Source organism: Lissotriton vulgaris, chromosome 7, assembly GCF_964263255.1.
Source record: "Lissotriton vulgaris chromosome 7, aLisVul1.2, whole genome shotgun sequence".
Taxonomy (NCBI): Eukaryota; Metazoa; Chordata; class Amphibia; order Caudata; family Salamandridae; genus Lissotriton; species Lissotriton vulgaris.
The window spans coordinates 1,730,037,874-1,730,054,072 of NC_141695.1; the positions used below are offsets into that span (position 1 = coordinate 1,730,037,874).

General features: G+C 44.8%; 1 protein-coding gene across 1 annotated transcript in view; it reads right to left on the reverse strand.

Annotated features, from left to right (window-relative positions):
• Nucleotides 1-16,199, reverse strand: part of LOC147706481 (alpha-2-macroglobulin-like protein 1) — a 690,635-nt gene that overhangs the window by 66,462 nt on the left and 607,974 nt on the right. Inside the window, exon 21 of the mRNA XM_086929617.1 lies at nt 6,575-6,687. Within this exon, the coding sequence (XP_086785743.1) occupies nt 6,575-6,687 (113 nt within the window). The remainder of the gene's footprint in view (nt 1-6,574; nt 6,688-16,199) is intronic.

The window sequence follows — 16,199 nt, forward strand, 5'->3', positions numbered from 1 at the left end:
AAAGGGCTCACCTCAAAGCCATGTAGATTATGTGGGAGACAAAGCTCAGAATCCCATGGTCTGAAGGGAGTTGCATATTGCAAGGCAAGACAAAACTGTGTGGGCTATTCACAAACTGCATTGTGAAGTACAATTAGTGTTACTACAAAAATTCTACCTAAGTACTACAAAATGCTATTCACAAACTACGAGTGCAAATCTCCACCTCTGCATCACCTACCTTTTTTATGGGAAGAGCCTCATACATACATGTTTACTATTTAGGAGTAAACTTAGGAGGGGCTGGAAAAAGGAGCATACTTTTTACTAAATGGGAGGGGGTTAGGGAGCAGTATGCACCCACCTATAAAAAAAGCCCATTGCTATTCACAAACTGCACTTCTAAAGTTACAACAACCAAAAAGGGACCGACGACAATAGTAAATGACTCCAGCTTAGAGCTGGTGAATGTGCAACATCACACATGGAATGGAATGGAAAGGAATGGAATGGAATGAGGATTTGTAAAGCGCGATGGCTACCCAAAGGCGTCCCAGCGCTGTAGACAAACTGGTGGGTTGAACTGTAAGAGCGGGAGTGAGGGGAGCAGAGGGAAAGGTTAAGTGAGGGATTTATTAAAAAGCCAAGTTTTTAAGAGTTTTCGAAATGTGAGCAGGTTGGGTTCTGACCTGATTGCTAGGGGAAGAGTGTTCCAGATCCTGGCCAGGTTGTAGGAAAGCGAGCGACCTCCGCATCTGGCTCTTCTTATACGTGGTACGGAGGTTAGGTAGGAGGTCGCGGATCTGAGGGCCCGGGAAGGATGATAGGCTTCCACCAATCGTTGATTCATGGCAGGGCCTGTTCCCCAGTTGGAGCGGTGCGCGACGCACATGCTCTTGAATTCTATTCTAGCTTTCATTGGGAGCCAGTGAAGGTCCTTTAATCTGGCTTTGACTGAGGATCGGCGAGGAAGGTTCAAGAGGATTCTTGCCGCGCAGCTTTGGATGACCTTCAGTTTGGACAGTGTGGACTGTGGGGCACCTAGGTATAGGGCGTTACCGCAGTCGAGGCGTGACAGGATTAGTCCTTGGACCATGATTCGTCTAGAGTGAAACGGGAGGAGGGGGAGAATCTTGCGGAGCAACCTCATCAGCCCAAAGCAGATAGCAGCTAGTTTGGTGGCTTGGTAGTTGAAGGTGAGATTGTGGTCGAGCCAGATCCCAAGGCTCTTAATTTGATCCTTAGGTTGGGGGGGGGCTACCACTGGTGCTGCAACACCCTCCCATAAAAAATAATGGCTCTGGGGACTTAAAATAAAACACTTTTAGAAATAACTTTAAACTAAATTTAAATATTGAAAATAGTTAAAATATAAATGAACATAGTTTATTGCTAAAAAAGAAAGCAGATGTATTATATAAGTACCCATCAAGTCTTACACCCAAGCGTAAGTTAGCTTTGTGAAAAGCCCCAATTGTGTCTGTCACTTGGTAGCAAGCCATGGCTGAGTATTACATTGTAAGACATGTTTGACTGACACCCCCCTGTTTGCTATTTTAGTGAAACTGCAAAAGAATATTTTCATTGTTCTGGTTTGGTCCACATATTAAGAAAAGTCTGCCTCGCCCTTCACGGTACAACAAGAGGCACCTGGAGATTAATAAATGTAATTTTAGTGTGCTACTGCTGTGGAGAACACTCTATGTTAGAATAAATGAAAGAGCAAGTGGGGGCAAATAAGTAATCAAGACAGAGCAAATGATTGAACTTGACACACTGAGATTTGAGCACTGAATGGGAGTGGGCTGGCTGGAGAATGTGGAAGTTGAGAAGGAGCAGAAGGCTTGAAATTGAAGGCTTGGGACAATGAAGTAATGTTTTTGATACCTCTCAAGTGGCTTCGGCATTGGTCCTCAAGACTGCAACCGTGTCCAGGCCATGTGAGTCCAGTGCCAAACGCCATGCTGTATACAAGTATTGGGAGCTATTTCCTAAGCAACACACTGAAACCGTTTAGCTGTTCTATTGTATATTTCCAATGCTGCCCTAGCTGCCTTTTGTTGTTTATATATAAGGGCGGCAATACCTAGTCATCTTCTGTAATCAAGTCCAATCTTTAGAGCTACAGTCAACTTCACCTCCAGAAATTCTACCCTGAGGGAGCTAGTCAGCATTAATGCCTATGGAGGTCGGCTCAAGTAAATTGGACGAAGGCCATTGCTATTGGTCCTAAAGGCAGAGTGCAAATATCTCAAAGATATACCATGCCTGCCAAAAGCACAGACTGTACCAAATGCAGTGCTTCACAAGTATATGTCACCACCTTAATGAGGTTTTATGTGGAATTAAAGTGAAGCCCTCTAAGCAAAGAAAAGGCACTGATGTTAAATTTAGGGAGGTTGTGCCAGTGATCGATCAGGATGGCCGTGGATCAGATGAGAGGTGCTAGTCCACATGGAAGGGAAGTCCCACCCCATTCTGAGCAGCCCTGAATAAATCACTCTACTATATTTGTCCTTATAAAAAAAAAGTGGTGGTAATTGCTAATCAAGTCCAACCAGTAAAGGAGATAAGTGGAGCTCTGCTCTGGTACAAAGTTAATCTAGTTTTGTTGTGTTGTTGCCCAAAAGATTTGGGGGCAATGAGGGATCCCTGATTGTACGTATGTTTCCAGGAGACAGACATTATAAGGAACAGCTCCAAAGCCTTTAGTCAAGTGCATCACAGGATTATTGCCATGTGATGACATTTTATCGAGACATTGGTCACAACTTTCATGCAGAACTGTGGGTCCATTCTCTAATGACTGGATTCCAGAAGGGTCACTGCTAGAGATTGTACCTCTAAGTCCTATCTGGGGCAATACCAATATAGGGACTTGCAGAATTGGACGGTTGTGCAAAATGTCAACATAGACAAAGAAAGGGACACAATAGTGTGGCTTTCCCTTCTACTTTGCAGGAGAAACGGAGGTGTGAGGTGGTAGTATCACTTCATTCTGTATTTAACTCACATATAGAACTGGTGGTACAGCAGGCTGCACAGCTATCGAGTCAAACTACCCAGTTACTGCCGGCTGAAGCGCTTTGTGTTTGGACGGGCAGTAAGATTAACTGTGCTAAGAATGTTTCCTTAAATACTGATGTTTGTGCTGTAACTAGCAACTCTCTACCTTGTTGCAGTGAGCTACAGGTGATTTCTTCAGACAGGATGGACATGATGTCCTCCTTAAATTTGTGCAGTATCAGAGATCAAGTGAAGCTCAGATGAATTATTTTGGAGATCTGCCTTATATAAGTAAGAATAATAACCTCTCAGGCTCACTTGTTAGTTGTGAAGGGTGGAATATGAATGTTGATGTGCTAATGCTAGCAGGGTCTAGTTAGTATGAGAAGAGGAAGCGTGTCACAAAAGAAGGTTTAGAGGGTAAAAAGAACTGGAGAAAGCTGAATATTTTAAGACAGGAGACCAACCAAAGTAATGTATAATGAAGGCATTGAGCTTGACAAGGCTTGGTCAGTGAGTCAGCTGTGGATAAGATAGTAAGGGGCAGTCATGATTCCACTCATGGAAAAAAACATGTTCTTGTTAAAAAAAAAGACCAGAGAACTTAAAAAACTGAAAGAACAATATTTGTGTTAATTGGCGTCTATGCCAGGTTATAAGCAATGTGAATGATGACAATCTTCCAGACCATACCTCAATAGTTCTGCTGCACTTGTCTTTGATGATGGCTGTTTAGTGTAGACCTCTAGACATTTAAATTATTCCCAAGGCCAAAGTATGGTGTCTTGGGAGAACTCTAATGGGTTTATCTGAAGTGTAAATGACTAGCACTGGAAATGGTTAAGGAATGTAGGTACAGTCTGGGACCAATTTTAGGAACCCCTCAGCTGAAAAAAGCTGATTGCAGCTAAAATGGCTAGAGCTAGTATGAAATGTTTCCATTTGAACTATGTAACATAATACTGAGAGTCTCATTATCAGTGCCCCTGTAATTTTAATGGGCGGGCATTAAAGGGAGCTACCATTCCTCTATGAATTACTAACTTCACTGAAAAAAGACTGAATATCTCGGTGAAACTAGCAACTGGTGGAACTTTATTCAATTTGTCATCATTTCCAAATGGGGTTGGACTTCTAACAGGTATCAGCATGTGTTGACAACTCCAGTTCCAAAACTAGCACTGCATATTCTTCACTTAAATGTGACATTTTCATCCTATGACAAAGTAGTGGATCTTCTTCAGCATCAGTGCCTTCTTTGAACTTTGCAAGGAAATCATGACTTTCCCATCAATCTCAAATGAATACCAGGATTGAAAGCACAAAAACCCATTGGATGTCAACTTGCCTGACACAGTACCCAAGTCTTGAAAGGTTCAGCCGCTAAGAACTGCTTACTGTTGTAAATATGTTCAGTCCTTCATCAATAGTTTAGGTTCTTTAATTAAGTTCTTTATTGGAAGCGTCAGAGGTAACGTTGGTGTTCCCACTGCAGCCAGTAAACAACTGCCAGCAGGTGAACACAGCTCTCTCAGCTCTCTCATAGAACCTAGCAACACTGGAACTATAATAGAACTATGGGCTAGATGTAGGTAATTTGGATTTATCGATTCATAAATACCGAATTTTACCGATTCGGTATTTATGAATCGGTAAATCCAATGTAGGTAATTATTCGGTAAAAAATACTGAATCGGTAGTATTCGGTATTTACCAAATCGGTATTTACCGATTCAGTATTTGCCATTGATTCCTATGGGCCTTGAGGCCCATAGGAATGAATGTCAATTACCGAATCGGTAATTACCGATTCGGTAAATACCGAATAAGTCAAGGGTGGCAGGGTGTCACTTTGACACCCTGTTGCACCCCTGAATAGGGCTTGTGTGCCATGTGGCACACATACATGCCTTAGGGCATGTATGTGTGCCACATGGCACAGGTGTAAATGCTAATTTTTGCATTCCCATAGGAATTCCTTATTTACCATCAACTAATAGTTGGTGGTAAATAACGAATCCTTAAAGCCCTGTAGCACTGTTGAAAGTGCTACCTACATGTCAAAATACAGATTCAGTATTTTTACCGAATCGGTAATTTTACCGAATCGGTAAATTTACAGATTCGGTAAAATTACTGATTCTGTATTTTGACATCCCCTACATCTCAGTATCCAAATACTGGTCGGTAACGGCCGAAAATCGGTATTTTCGGCCGTTACCGACCGGTATTTGGATACCTACATCTGGCCCCAAATGTTTAAAGCACCAGTACGTTATTTTTAACAAATTGTACAATGTTAAGAATACAACACATCCTCTTCCCTTTATCTCTTTTGACTAACCATACATAAAATATAAACAAAATGTGCACATTACAATAACTGAACCAATACAATATAATGAAAGATTCTCATATCCATACTTCCTGTAAAGGAAAAGTTAATCATACATCTCCTCGTACATAGTCTTGTAAATATCTTGGGGGACATCTATGTCTTTGAGAAAGAATCCTGTGAGAGAGCTGTGTTCACCTGTTGGCAGTTGTTTGCTGGCTGCAGTGGGAACACCAACGTTATCTCTGGCACTTCCAATAAAGAATTTAGGGCCCAATTCAAAGAAATAATTTAAGACAAAATCCTGAACTTATTACTTTTGGTATTCACAGAAGTTAGGATTTTATTTTAAATTTGTCTTAAGACAGACATAAGACAGACTTAAGACAGACTTAAGTTAGGATTTAGTCTTAAGTCTGTCTTAAGTCTGTTTTAAGACAAAATCCTAACTTCTGTGAATACCAAAAGTCGTAAGTTTAGGATTTTGTCTTAAGTTAGTTCTGTGAATCGGGCCCAAACTTAATTAAAGAACCTAAACTATTGATGAAGGCCTGAACATATTTACAACAGATTGTACAATGTTAAGAATACAACACTTACATTGTCCAATTCATCATTTGAAGCCTTCTGTACAAGCTATGTGAAACAGAGGGAGGCAATTTCTTCAGTTGAGAAATGAGAACCAATAAACACACCCCTCCTTGAAGTGGAAGGAAGTAAGAATGTTGTTTACAGAAATACTCTGTGATTACTGTAATTGGGCACGAAATATTGTTTGCAAAAATAAAATATTGGGTATAGATTATCTATTATTAATTCCAGTCGTACAATATTTTTGTTAAACAGGATGGAGGACAAGATTTTTATATCAAACAATAATTTGACTGCAATATTCTGGTACCATGCCCGTTGATGGATAAAATAGGAAATAGAGGTGCCAATGGTGACACACATCGATGGGGCAAGGCTCGGATTTAGAGACGTGGCTACCTTAGGGGTTAAAAAAATTCTTAGAGCATTATGGAGTCTACCTGTTTGGAGCTGAAAATGACCAACAAACCTGCAACAAAAAAGGAAAGCAGCACAACATACCAGAGTGACTGGCGAATGTTGAAGTAATCTCTGTAGGTTACAGCATAATAGCCCGCCTCACATGAAGGTGGTCTAAAGTCAATCACTCGGCCAACAGTGGCAGTAGGAGAGAGAAGTGGTGAGACGTGTATTAGACACAGGAGGTTTGTCAAGAGCCTTTACCTTAAATAGATGGTGAAGAGGAGATTTCCAGTTGCATCAGTCAAGAAGGCATACACAATGATGTAAAATTCTGGACGGATGTCACGGGTCAGGGTGTTATATGTCAATATCACCTGTGTGATGGGAAGAAGTGACAGTCATCAGTGAAGCAGACAGAACAAGGTGTTGTCTCTACTTGGACACAAATTGAGTGTCACAATAGGCTCTGTTAATGCAGATACAACTATCCCCGGTGTCTGATACCAGACACATAAAGACACACTAAAACATTTCACACACAGATATAGAGAAATCACACACACACAAGAGAGACATACATACAGGACAAAGAACACACAAACAGACACACACACACCAAACCATGCAGAAACGCACTCATACATACATGTAAACCCACATACATCTATATACAGATACACATGTATGTATACATAGAGATGCACATACACCGCCACACACAAAGACATACTGGCAGACATGTCAACACATGTGAACAAACAAATGCATTTGAAGACTGAAAAACACATGAACACAAACATACATCCACCAAGAAACAACACAGACACACAGATAGGGACATGGTGCTGCATAGTTGCACATAAACACACACATACACACTAACACATATATACTAAAAGAGACATACAGATACAAGCAAAGAAGTGAAATTTCACATGCCTCCAAATACAGATACTCATTCAGAAATACTTAGCCGTACAGAACATAATGTATATTCAAATAAATCAAAAAGAAGTAAGAACCTGAGATAATAAAAACAACCAACATACAGTAGATGCACCTGTATATGCCTCAAGGTTTGGGGTGTGCCTGTATGTGTTCAGTCTGTGTTCATATGTGTACATTTATGTTTGATGTCCAGATGTGCATGCATCCATACAACGTCTGTGTGCCTGTAGGTGTGGTGTTGCAGTGTGCAAATACACCTTAGTCTTGTGCATCCATATCTGCTAGGTCTGGCTTTGTCAATGTTTGATTACTCTGTTATCACAAAGGGGCTTTGGTTACACCACAGAGATATGGTTTCTGAATGCTTATCTAACAAGGAACTCACGATAGGGCAATTTGCACAATAAAACAACACATTTATCAAAAGTTGGTCTATCCTTTCCCTGATAGGTCACTACAAAATTATTTTATTTTTAAATTGTTTGAACTAGGTCAGTTGGTCTTATGGACTGCTTAAATGTCCCTAGCCAATGATTATATTGGTAGTGTAGTTGTTACATTTAATGACTCTTGAACATTTTCTTTGATTTATTCTTGAGATAAAGTAAAGGATTCTCAACAAAAGTATTGATGCATTTCAAAAGTTGTCCACTCCCTCATGTGGAAAACTTGAAGCCACCACTTGAAAGTCTATCCTGGACTGTCTTGAGGAATGTAAGCTAGCTCTGTGTCTGCTTCTCCGACTTCTCATAAAAATTCAAATAGAAAATGTTGTTAAAAATGTTTCACTGATGAGCTCCAGAAGGTCAGGATCTAGAGAGATATTGGATATTACCTATTGCTCCATCTGGAGTGCCTAAAAATAATCAATATTTGCATAGTAGGAGTGATGTATGGTACCTATGGTAATCTTCTGGACAGTCCTCTAGAAGATTTCATAAAAACCCACCTGGTCACCCACTAGTGAAAATAATGGTAGAAGAGAGTGTGGGGTACAGGAAGACAGAGCCGCCAATCTGTGATGGAGACGGTATCTGGACTAACGTGGTATCTTCTAGAGGGTTGTGATGACTGGTGTTCTTTTTCAGGGAAGTCATCACTCTCTGTTAAAGCAACCTTCCCTGGGTTTTATCTGTATAGGTTCTATATCCTGTGATGGTTCTCATGAGGGCACTCATTAATATAGCAATCTTCCTTTCAGTGGCCATCCCAGTGTTTCTTGGGGAAACAGACCAGGTTCTTTTAGGGGCAAAGAGACTGTGAGACTGTCCTAAGAGACTGTGTGAATGCGTAATCGTGAAGAAAATAACTGCAGTCGAAACCAACCTCAGGAACACGCCAGAAGTGTTCAGGATCGTTGATCAGTGAGCAGAATAAACATTAGTGCCTGACTGACATCCTGCTCTGCGTGATGAGATAGGGCAGTTTCCAGGCCTTATAAAGTGATACATTTCCCCAATCTCAGAATATGTATTGGAGGCCTATTTTCTGTTACTTTTACATTGCTCGTGTGCTGTCAGCAGTCACCAATACATAATTTCGAATGGTTTGGTTAATTTGATTTTCAATAACATAATGGAAAGATTTATTTTTATTCCCTTGCTTCTTTTTAAATTGTTATATTTAAAAATGTGTTTCAGGGCGAAGCACAAGCTGCCCTGCTTACATTTATGAATATCGGAGCAAATGCCAGGATGGAAAACTGAATTCAGTGATTATAAAGAAATTCCTAAATCTACAAAGGAGACTTTTTTTTCTTCAAAATTTGAAAAGTATACAGAGTTTAACATAGTGGTGTCCCCCCTCCACCCCAAAGCAAACAAAGGAGACTTTCATGATGTGAGTATTCGATAACCAACCCCTTTCTAAAATAAAATGGGCTAAATTACCATATTCAATAGACGTGATGAATGCAGGCCAAATTTGTAAAAAAAATATATATATATATTCTCTTTCAAACCACTTTTCCTTTCCCTACAGAGAATGTAGCGAAGAAAACCATTCTTGATAAAAAAGAAGAACATGTGTCCTTCAAAGATTTCTCCCGAAAACGGGACAACTGAAAATCTCTTCACTCGCTCCTGGGTATTACCCACTCTGTAGCACTTGTGTCATTCATAATGTTGCCAGAGCAAAGCACTAGGTACACCCTCAACATTATATGCCTTACTATCTGACTCCGTGAGCAACTTGTGATGGGAAATCACTGTAAGGCGCGCATCTTTACATGAAACTGGTGGGTTTCTTCACATATTCCAATCGCAAATCCAAACTGAAAATTATATTGAAGTTTGAATCAGAATTTATTTCATTCCAATATGATATTCATTTTCATAATTCGTTATCCAACAAACAGATATCATTCCATCTTCATAATTACTCATTCCTTGCCCAATGCATTTCGGGTTAGTAGGAGTAACCCTTCGTCAGGGGCCTGAAAAACGAACACATACAAGACCTTAACTTTCAGGCAAAACGAACCATGGGGTCAAGACTGACCAGTAATGTACACAGTGTCAATACTGAATGGGTGTAAACAGCAGCATGCAAGATGCATTATAAACAGAAATGAGAGAAGAATCATTATAAAAATAAAACATGTACAAAACGAGGACGTACCTCACCAGCTAATATCTAGTGTGGAATTAGTGAAACCGAGCAAGAAACTAAACTGAAAGTGACTGGGGTAAACACGTAGCAGAAGCGCTACCACAATGCTGTGTCTCAAAACATGCATTTAAAGAAAAGTGAGCGTTACGCTAGCGTGAAGAAAAGAACTAACTCTGATCCTGACCGGGCAGCTTACCGTGAAGTAAACGAAGACTTGTCTCACAGTTCCGAACGCGGAACTGATCCTGTCGGGTAACTAGCCAATGGGAAGGCTGGTTATAACAACGTGCCGAGATCACGTGGTACGGGTCCCGGGAATGATAAAAGGAAAATTAGGTAACAGAATCAAAACGTGGTGAGACCGGGTAATATATAACCCGTGATGCAAATGAGGGAATGAACGAAAAACTAAAAAATAAACTAAAGTGGATAGCCGCTATGGAAGCGTGCCGATTACAGCATGATCTGATAGGTCTGCTGGGATCACGTGGTACGCTATGCAAAGGTAAACAAAGGCTGATCGGTGTGTTAAAACAGAGAACAACTCAGCATGACCTGCTTAATATCAGATGCAAACGAGAATAAGTGAGATAGTGGATAAGTGGGAAGTGAAAAAACGGTGCATACAAATAGAATGTGACATTGCATACAAATAGAATGTGACATGAAGCTAAGAAAAATAGTTCATAGAATGGGATGAGCAAAGTGACACTTGCTGATCAAGTACATCAGTAAAAAAGCATAAGAACAAAATTGTCGGGTTGAGAGAGTTCAGTGTGAATTGTTCATGGGGTTATCCTCAGAGTGGAGGGAAGTCGCTCCTATGACCCAGAGTTGTGCCAAAGGATTATAGGAAGCATGACAGTTCAATCCGGTCGTTAATCCCTGCTGGTTGGAGGGAATTAAGTTTTTTTATCCAGTGAAATTCTGCTTGTAAACGTTGCTTAGTGGGATCCATGTCTTGGCGTGGCGGCAGTATCTCCAGTATAGTAAATCTGAGTTGGGTGATCTGATGATTATTTTCAAGCCAGTGTGTAGATAATGCTGATTTCATGTTTTTTGTACGGATATTGCTTTTGTGTTCTGATATTCTCGTCTTAATCTTTCTTTCTGTCTGACCGACATAAATTTTGCCACATGGGCACTTGATCGCATAGATTAAGTTTTTTGAGTCACAGGTACCTGTGTATTGTAGAACGTTTTGATTCTGTTACCTAATTTTCCTTTTATCATTCCCGGGACCCGTACCACGTGATCTCGGCACGTTGTTATAACCAGCCTTCCCATTGGCTAGTTACCCGACAGGATCAGTTCCGCGTTCGGAACTGTGAGACAAGTCTTCGTTTACTTCACGGTAAGCTGCCCGGTCAGGATCAGAGTTAGTTCTTTTCTTCACGCTAGCGTAACGCTCACTTTTCTTTAAATGCATGTTTTGAGACACAGCATTGTGGTAGCGCTTCTGCTACGTGTTTACCCCAGTCACTTTCAGTTTAGTTTCTTGCTCGGTTTCACTAATTCCACACTAGATATTAGCTGGTGAGGTACGTCCTCGTTTTGTACATGTTTTATTTTTATAATGATTCTTCTCTCATTTCTGTTTATAATGCATCTTGCATGCTGCTGTTTACACCCATTCAGTATTGACACTGTGTACATTACTGGTCAGTCTTGACCCCATGGTTCGTTTTGCCTGAAAGTTAAGGTCTTGTATGTGTTCGTTTTTCAGGCCCCTGACGAAGGGTTACTCCTACTAACCCGAAATGCATTGGGCAAGGAATGAGTAATTATGAAGATGGAATGATATCTGTTTGTTGGATAACGAATTATGAAAATGAATATCATATTGGAATGAAATAAATTCTGATTCAAACTTCAATATAATTTTCAGTTTGGATTTGCGATTGGAATATGTGAAGAAACCCACCAGTTTCATGTAAAGATGCGCGCCTTACAGTGATTTCCCATCACAAGTTGCTCACATTATCTTAAGGCACTATTGGGCATAGTGCGACAAGGGAACGCGCTTGAACTTCTGAATCTTATTCTAATAGTGAGTGCACGGAGATACTATTCAATTACTATCTGACTCCATCATTGCTCCCCAATGTGGAAAACGACTAGCGAACCCTGCTCCCCTGGGACCCCTATAGACACCACTGGAGTCGCCCAAACCCACCGCCCCCCCCCCCTCACTGAGCCGAATGAGGAGTGCATATTGAGGCCTACGAAGTGAACAGCCACTGTGGTGGGGTGCCAGCTGCCATATTGAGGAGCTGATAGAGGCGCAGCGGTGAAAGGACGAGACCTCGCTCAGTGCTGGGTGCGGTGGAGGTTGTTATGTTCCTGGAGGCACGCCCCCGACGCCCTGGGCTTGTGGCGTGCCAGTCATGTGACTCCCTATAATAAAAAGAGGTCTTGCACGCACGCACGCATTCTGATGCGCGCAGACCGAGCCACCAAGTTATTCCCAGTGTCCGACTGAGTTATTTCTAGGGCCACGTGTTAGGCCTAGTCAGACCTAGATGCCCCGGAGTGTAGGTCCCAGATTGCTACCCCTAGGGCAGTCACTCCCCCACTACAGGACACAACAATTGGCGACGAGGGTGGTTGCCGACTCCTCGCTCGGGGTGTGTGTGCGCCCACTTTCTTGTGAGGCGGCTGCGAGCCTCGCCTGCGGCTCGTGGTGCTCGTGCCTTGCTATCTCACACACCCCCGCACAGTGCGCCTGGAGAGAAGACTTCCACCCCTGGGACATCGAAGGTGAGCCGCGCTGCCCAGTGCTGATCTGCCGCGCATCGTGGCACGAGTGGCCGTGCGCCGAACTTCTCACGCAAGGCCTTCCCGGCCGGTGCCGCACCGGGCCCCACGGCACGTGCGTGAGGCGCACCTCGACCCGCCTGGCACGGCGATCAGGGAGGCGCCCGGTGTTGCCTGGCAGCTCGAGGGGAGGTGGCGTCCGCCCGTCCCGAGGCGCACCACTACCATCCGAAACCAGAGCGCCGGTCGCACGCGCTCTCCTGACCTCGCCGAGGTGCACGTGCGGCCCCTGACCGACCTGCCTGCGGGCACCGACACGTCCACACAAGGACATAGTCATCAGCACCTTCCTCCGTGTACCGCCTCCGGCGCCACCCCGGCCGGCCACGTGCCTGATCAAGCGCGTCCTGGGCGATGGCTACCATTCCGCCCATTGAACCGTTTGTGGTGGAGGGTGCGCCCTCCACTCTCGCTCCAAAATGGAAGGAATGGGTGGACAGGCTCCTAGTATTCTTTGAAGCCACGAAGGTCCACAAAGAACAAAAACGCGCCATGGTCCTCCACCTTGGCGGCAAAGACATTCACTCCATTGCTCGGACCCTCACAGAGGCGACCCCCAAGACTCACCATACCCTGATTAATGCCCTCAACGCACACTTTGAGCCCATGGCGAACCAGGACTACGAACGTTTTGTGTTCCGACAAGCACGGCAACTGGCACTAACGTGTGGGTTCCAAGACATAACGGAGGAAATCAGGGGACAAATCATACAGGGTTGCGCCTCTGCAAAACTGAGAGAGAGAATTCTGGAAGAATCGGGGAAGCCCTTGCCCGACATCCTCACCCTCGGCCGCACGAAAGAACTTTCCAAAGCCAGGGCGGCACACATGGAAGCTGCACTACAAGCTACGGTGAAGGTGGAACCGGTCAACAAGCTACAGGTCCAGACACCATCCAAGTGGCACAAAAGAACGACACCCACCCAAGGGGGGGCATCCGGACACTCATGCGGATATTGCGGAGGTCCGCGCCACCCAGCACCAGAATGTCCGGCACGGGGCAAACGATGCTCCGGATGTGGCAAGATGAACCATTTCGAGAAGGTGTGCCGATCGAAGAGGTTCCGCAAGCCACGCCAAGCCGTACAGACCATTGCGGAAGGTGAACCAAGCAATAGCGACATGGATGATGACGAAGAGGAGGAGCGGTCCGTGCACAAGGTGCACATGATCGGCACTGCCACACGGCGCACCAGGACCCTGCCTCAATGCTCTATCCAGGTGGCGGACCAGGCGATCATGGCGGTGGTGGACACAGGGGCGTCCATAAATCTCATGAGTGCTTCCCTCTACAGAAACATGACTACACCTCCGATCCTCAGCCCCACCCCAATCACCGTTTTTGCCTATGGACAAGATGTTCCACTCCGGATCCAAGGAAAATTTCGAGCGGCAGTCTGCCATGGGGACAAAGTCACGAGAGCTAACATCTTTGTATCGGAAGAAGGACAAGGCATGCTACTGAGCTGCAGAACAGCCGAAGACCTGGGAGTAGTTACATTTGCTTTTGGAGTCCACGAAGAGTCGGTGCAACAACTACTCATGGATTTTCCGGATCTATTTGAGGGCATTGGATGCTTCAAAGGTCGGGAAATACATTTACACGTGGACCCCACAGTACAACCAGTAGCCTTGCGACACCGTCGCATTGCATTCCATCTTCGACCGCTAGTGGAAGAAGAACTACACAAGCTGGAAGCGGCCGGAATCATCGAGAAGGTCTCAGGCCCCACCCCCTGGGTCTCGCCCATTGTGGTTACTCGGAAACCGAAACAACCAGGAGCGGTCCGGATCTGCGTGGATATGCGCCTCCCAAATGCCGCCATCAAACGGGAGCGCCACATCACTCCCACAATAGATGACCTAATTGGGGAAATGGCTGGAGCCTGCTGGTTCTCAAAGCTAGATCTGCGTGCGGGATACCATCAGTTGGTGTTAGACAAAGAGGCAAGAAACATCACCACTTTCTGCACACACATCGGGCTCCGCAGATACACCAGACTTAGTTTTGGGGTCTCCAGTGCGGCTGAAGTGTTCCAAAACGTCATTCAGGAGCTGATTGCCGACATACCCGGGGTGATAAATGTCAGCGATGACATAATGGTACATGCTCGCACCATCCCAGAACACAATCACCGACTGACGCAAGTATTTCGCAGGCTCCGAAGCGCGGGGCTCACACTTCATCGAGACAAGTGCGAATTCTTGCGAACCAAAATAGGGTTTTTCGGATATGTCTTCTCGGCTGATGGTGTCAACCCGGACCCCGACAAAGTAAAGGACATCAAGGACGCGCCACCACCCACGACGGTCACAGAAGTCAGGAGTTTTCTTGGCATGGTGAACTACTGTGGTCGCTTCATCAAAGACCTGGCCAACCTAACTCTCCCGCTGCGTGAGCTTACAAAGGACTCCACTCCGTGGACCTGGGGATCGGAGCAAGAGAAGGCATTCCAAGATATCAAGGCCTCCCTCTCCAGTAACACCACGCTGGCGTTTTTTGACCCTCGAAATGCCACTCTCATAGCAGTGGATGCCGGACCGGCGGGGTTGGGGGCCGTGTTGATGCAAAGGCCGAGGGATGAAATAGATTGGACCCCAGTTGCCTTCGCCAGTAGGTCTCTAACGGACACAGAACAGAGATACTCACAAATTGAGAAGGAAGCAATTGCAATCCATTGGGGGTGTCGACACTTTCACCTGTATGTCTATGGGAAGCCGTTCACGGTGGTAACTGACCACAAGCCCCTAGTGGCTCTATTCTCAGGGACTTCATCAAAGCCGCCCCCACGAATCGAAAAGTGGCTATTGCAACTGCAGGAATACAACTGCCACATTGAGTACCAACCTGGAGCGAAGAATCCGGCAGACTATCTATCACGCCATCCCAGGCCAGCCACTCCGGAGGAGATGGACGAGGCGGAAGAAACGGAAGCGTATGTAAAGTGGGTAGTGGCAAGGTCATGCCCGCGCCCCATCTCCCTGGAGGACGTTGTGAACGCCACAGCCCAAGATGCCTGCATACAGCGAGCCAAGGACATCCTTCGGACCGCCAACTGGCATAAAGCAAAGGAGAGCTGGAAGGCGCTCACCCCTGAGGCTCAGAAAATCATGGAGAGCCTGTACCACGTCAGGGAAGAACTCAATGAGGACACTGCAGGATGTCTGCTGCGAGGGCATCGCCTGGTAATCCCCACGGCCCTCACGGGTCAGGTAATACAACTAGCACACGTGGGCCACCAGGGGATGGTCAAGACCGAAGCCCGGCTGCGAACAAAAGTATGGTTTTCCCTCATGGACGACATGGTGGAGAACATGGTGAGGTCGTGTGCTGCCTGCCAGGTCACGGGAGACGCTCCCCGGGAGGCCCCTATTATTGTAGAGCCCCGACCCCAAAGACCCTGGGAGCGGGTCAGCATGGACTTTGGCAGTCTCCCGGATGGAAGACACACGCTGGTGATGATAGATGACCACTCAAAATACCCAGAAGTAGAAATAGTGGCAAGCACAA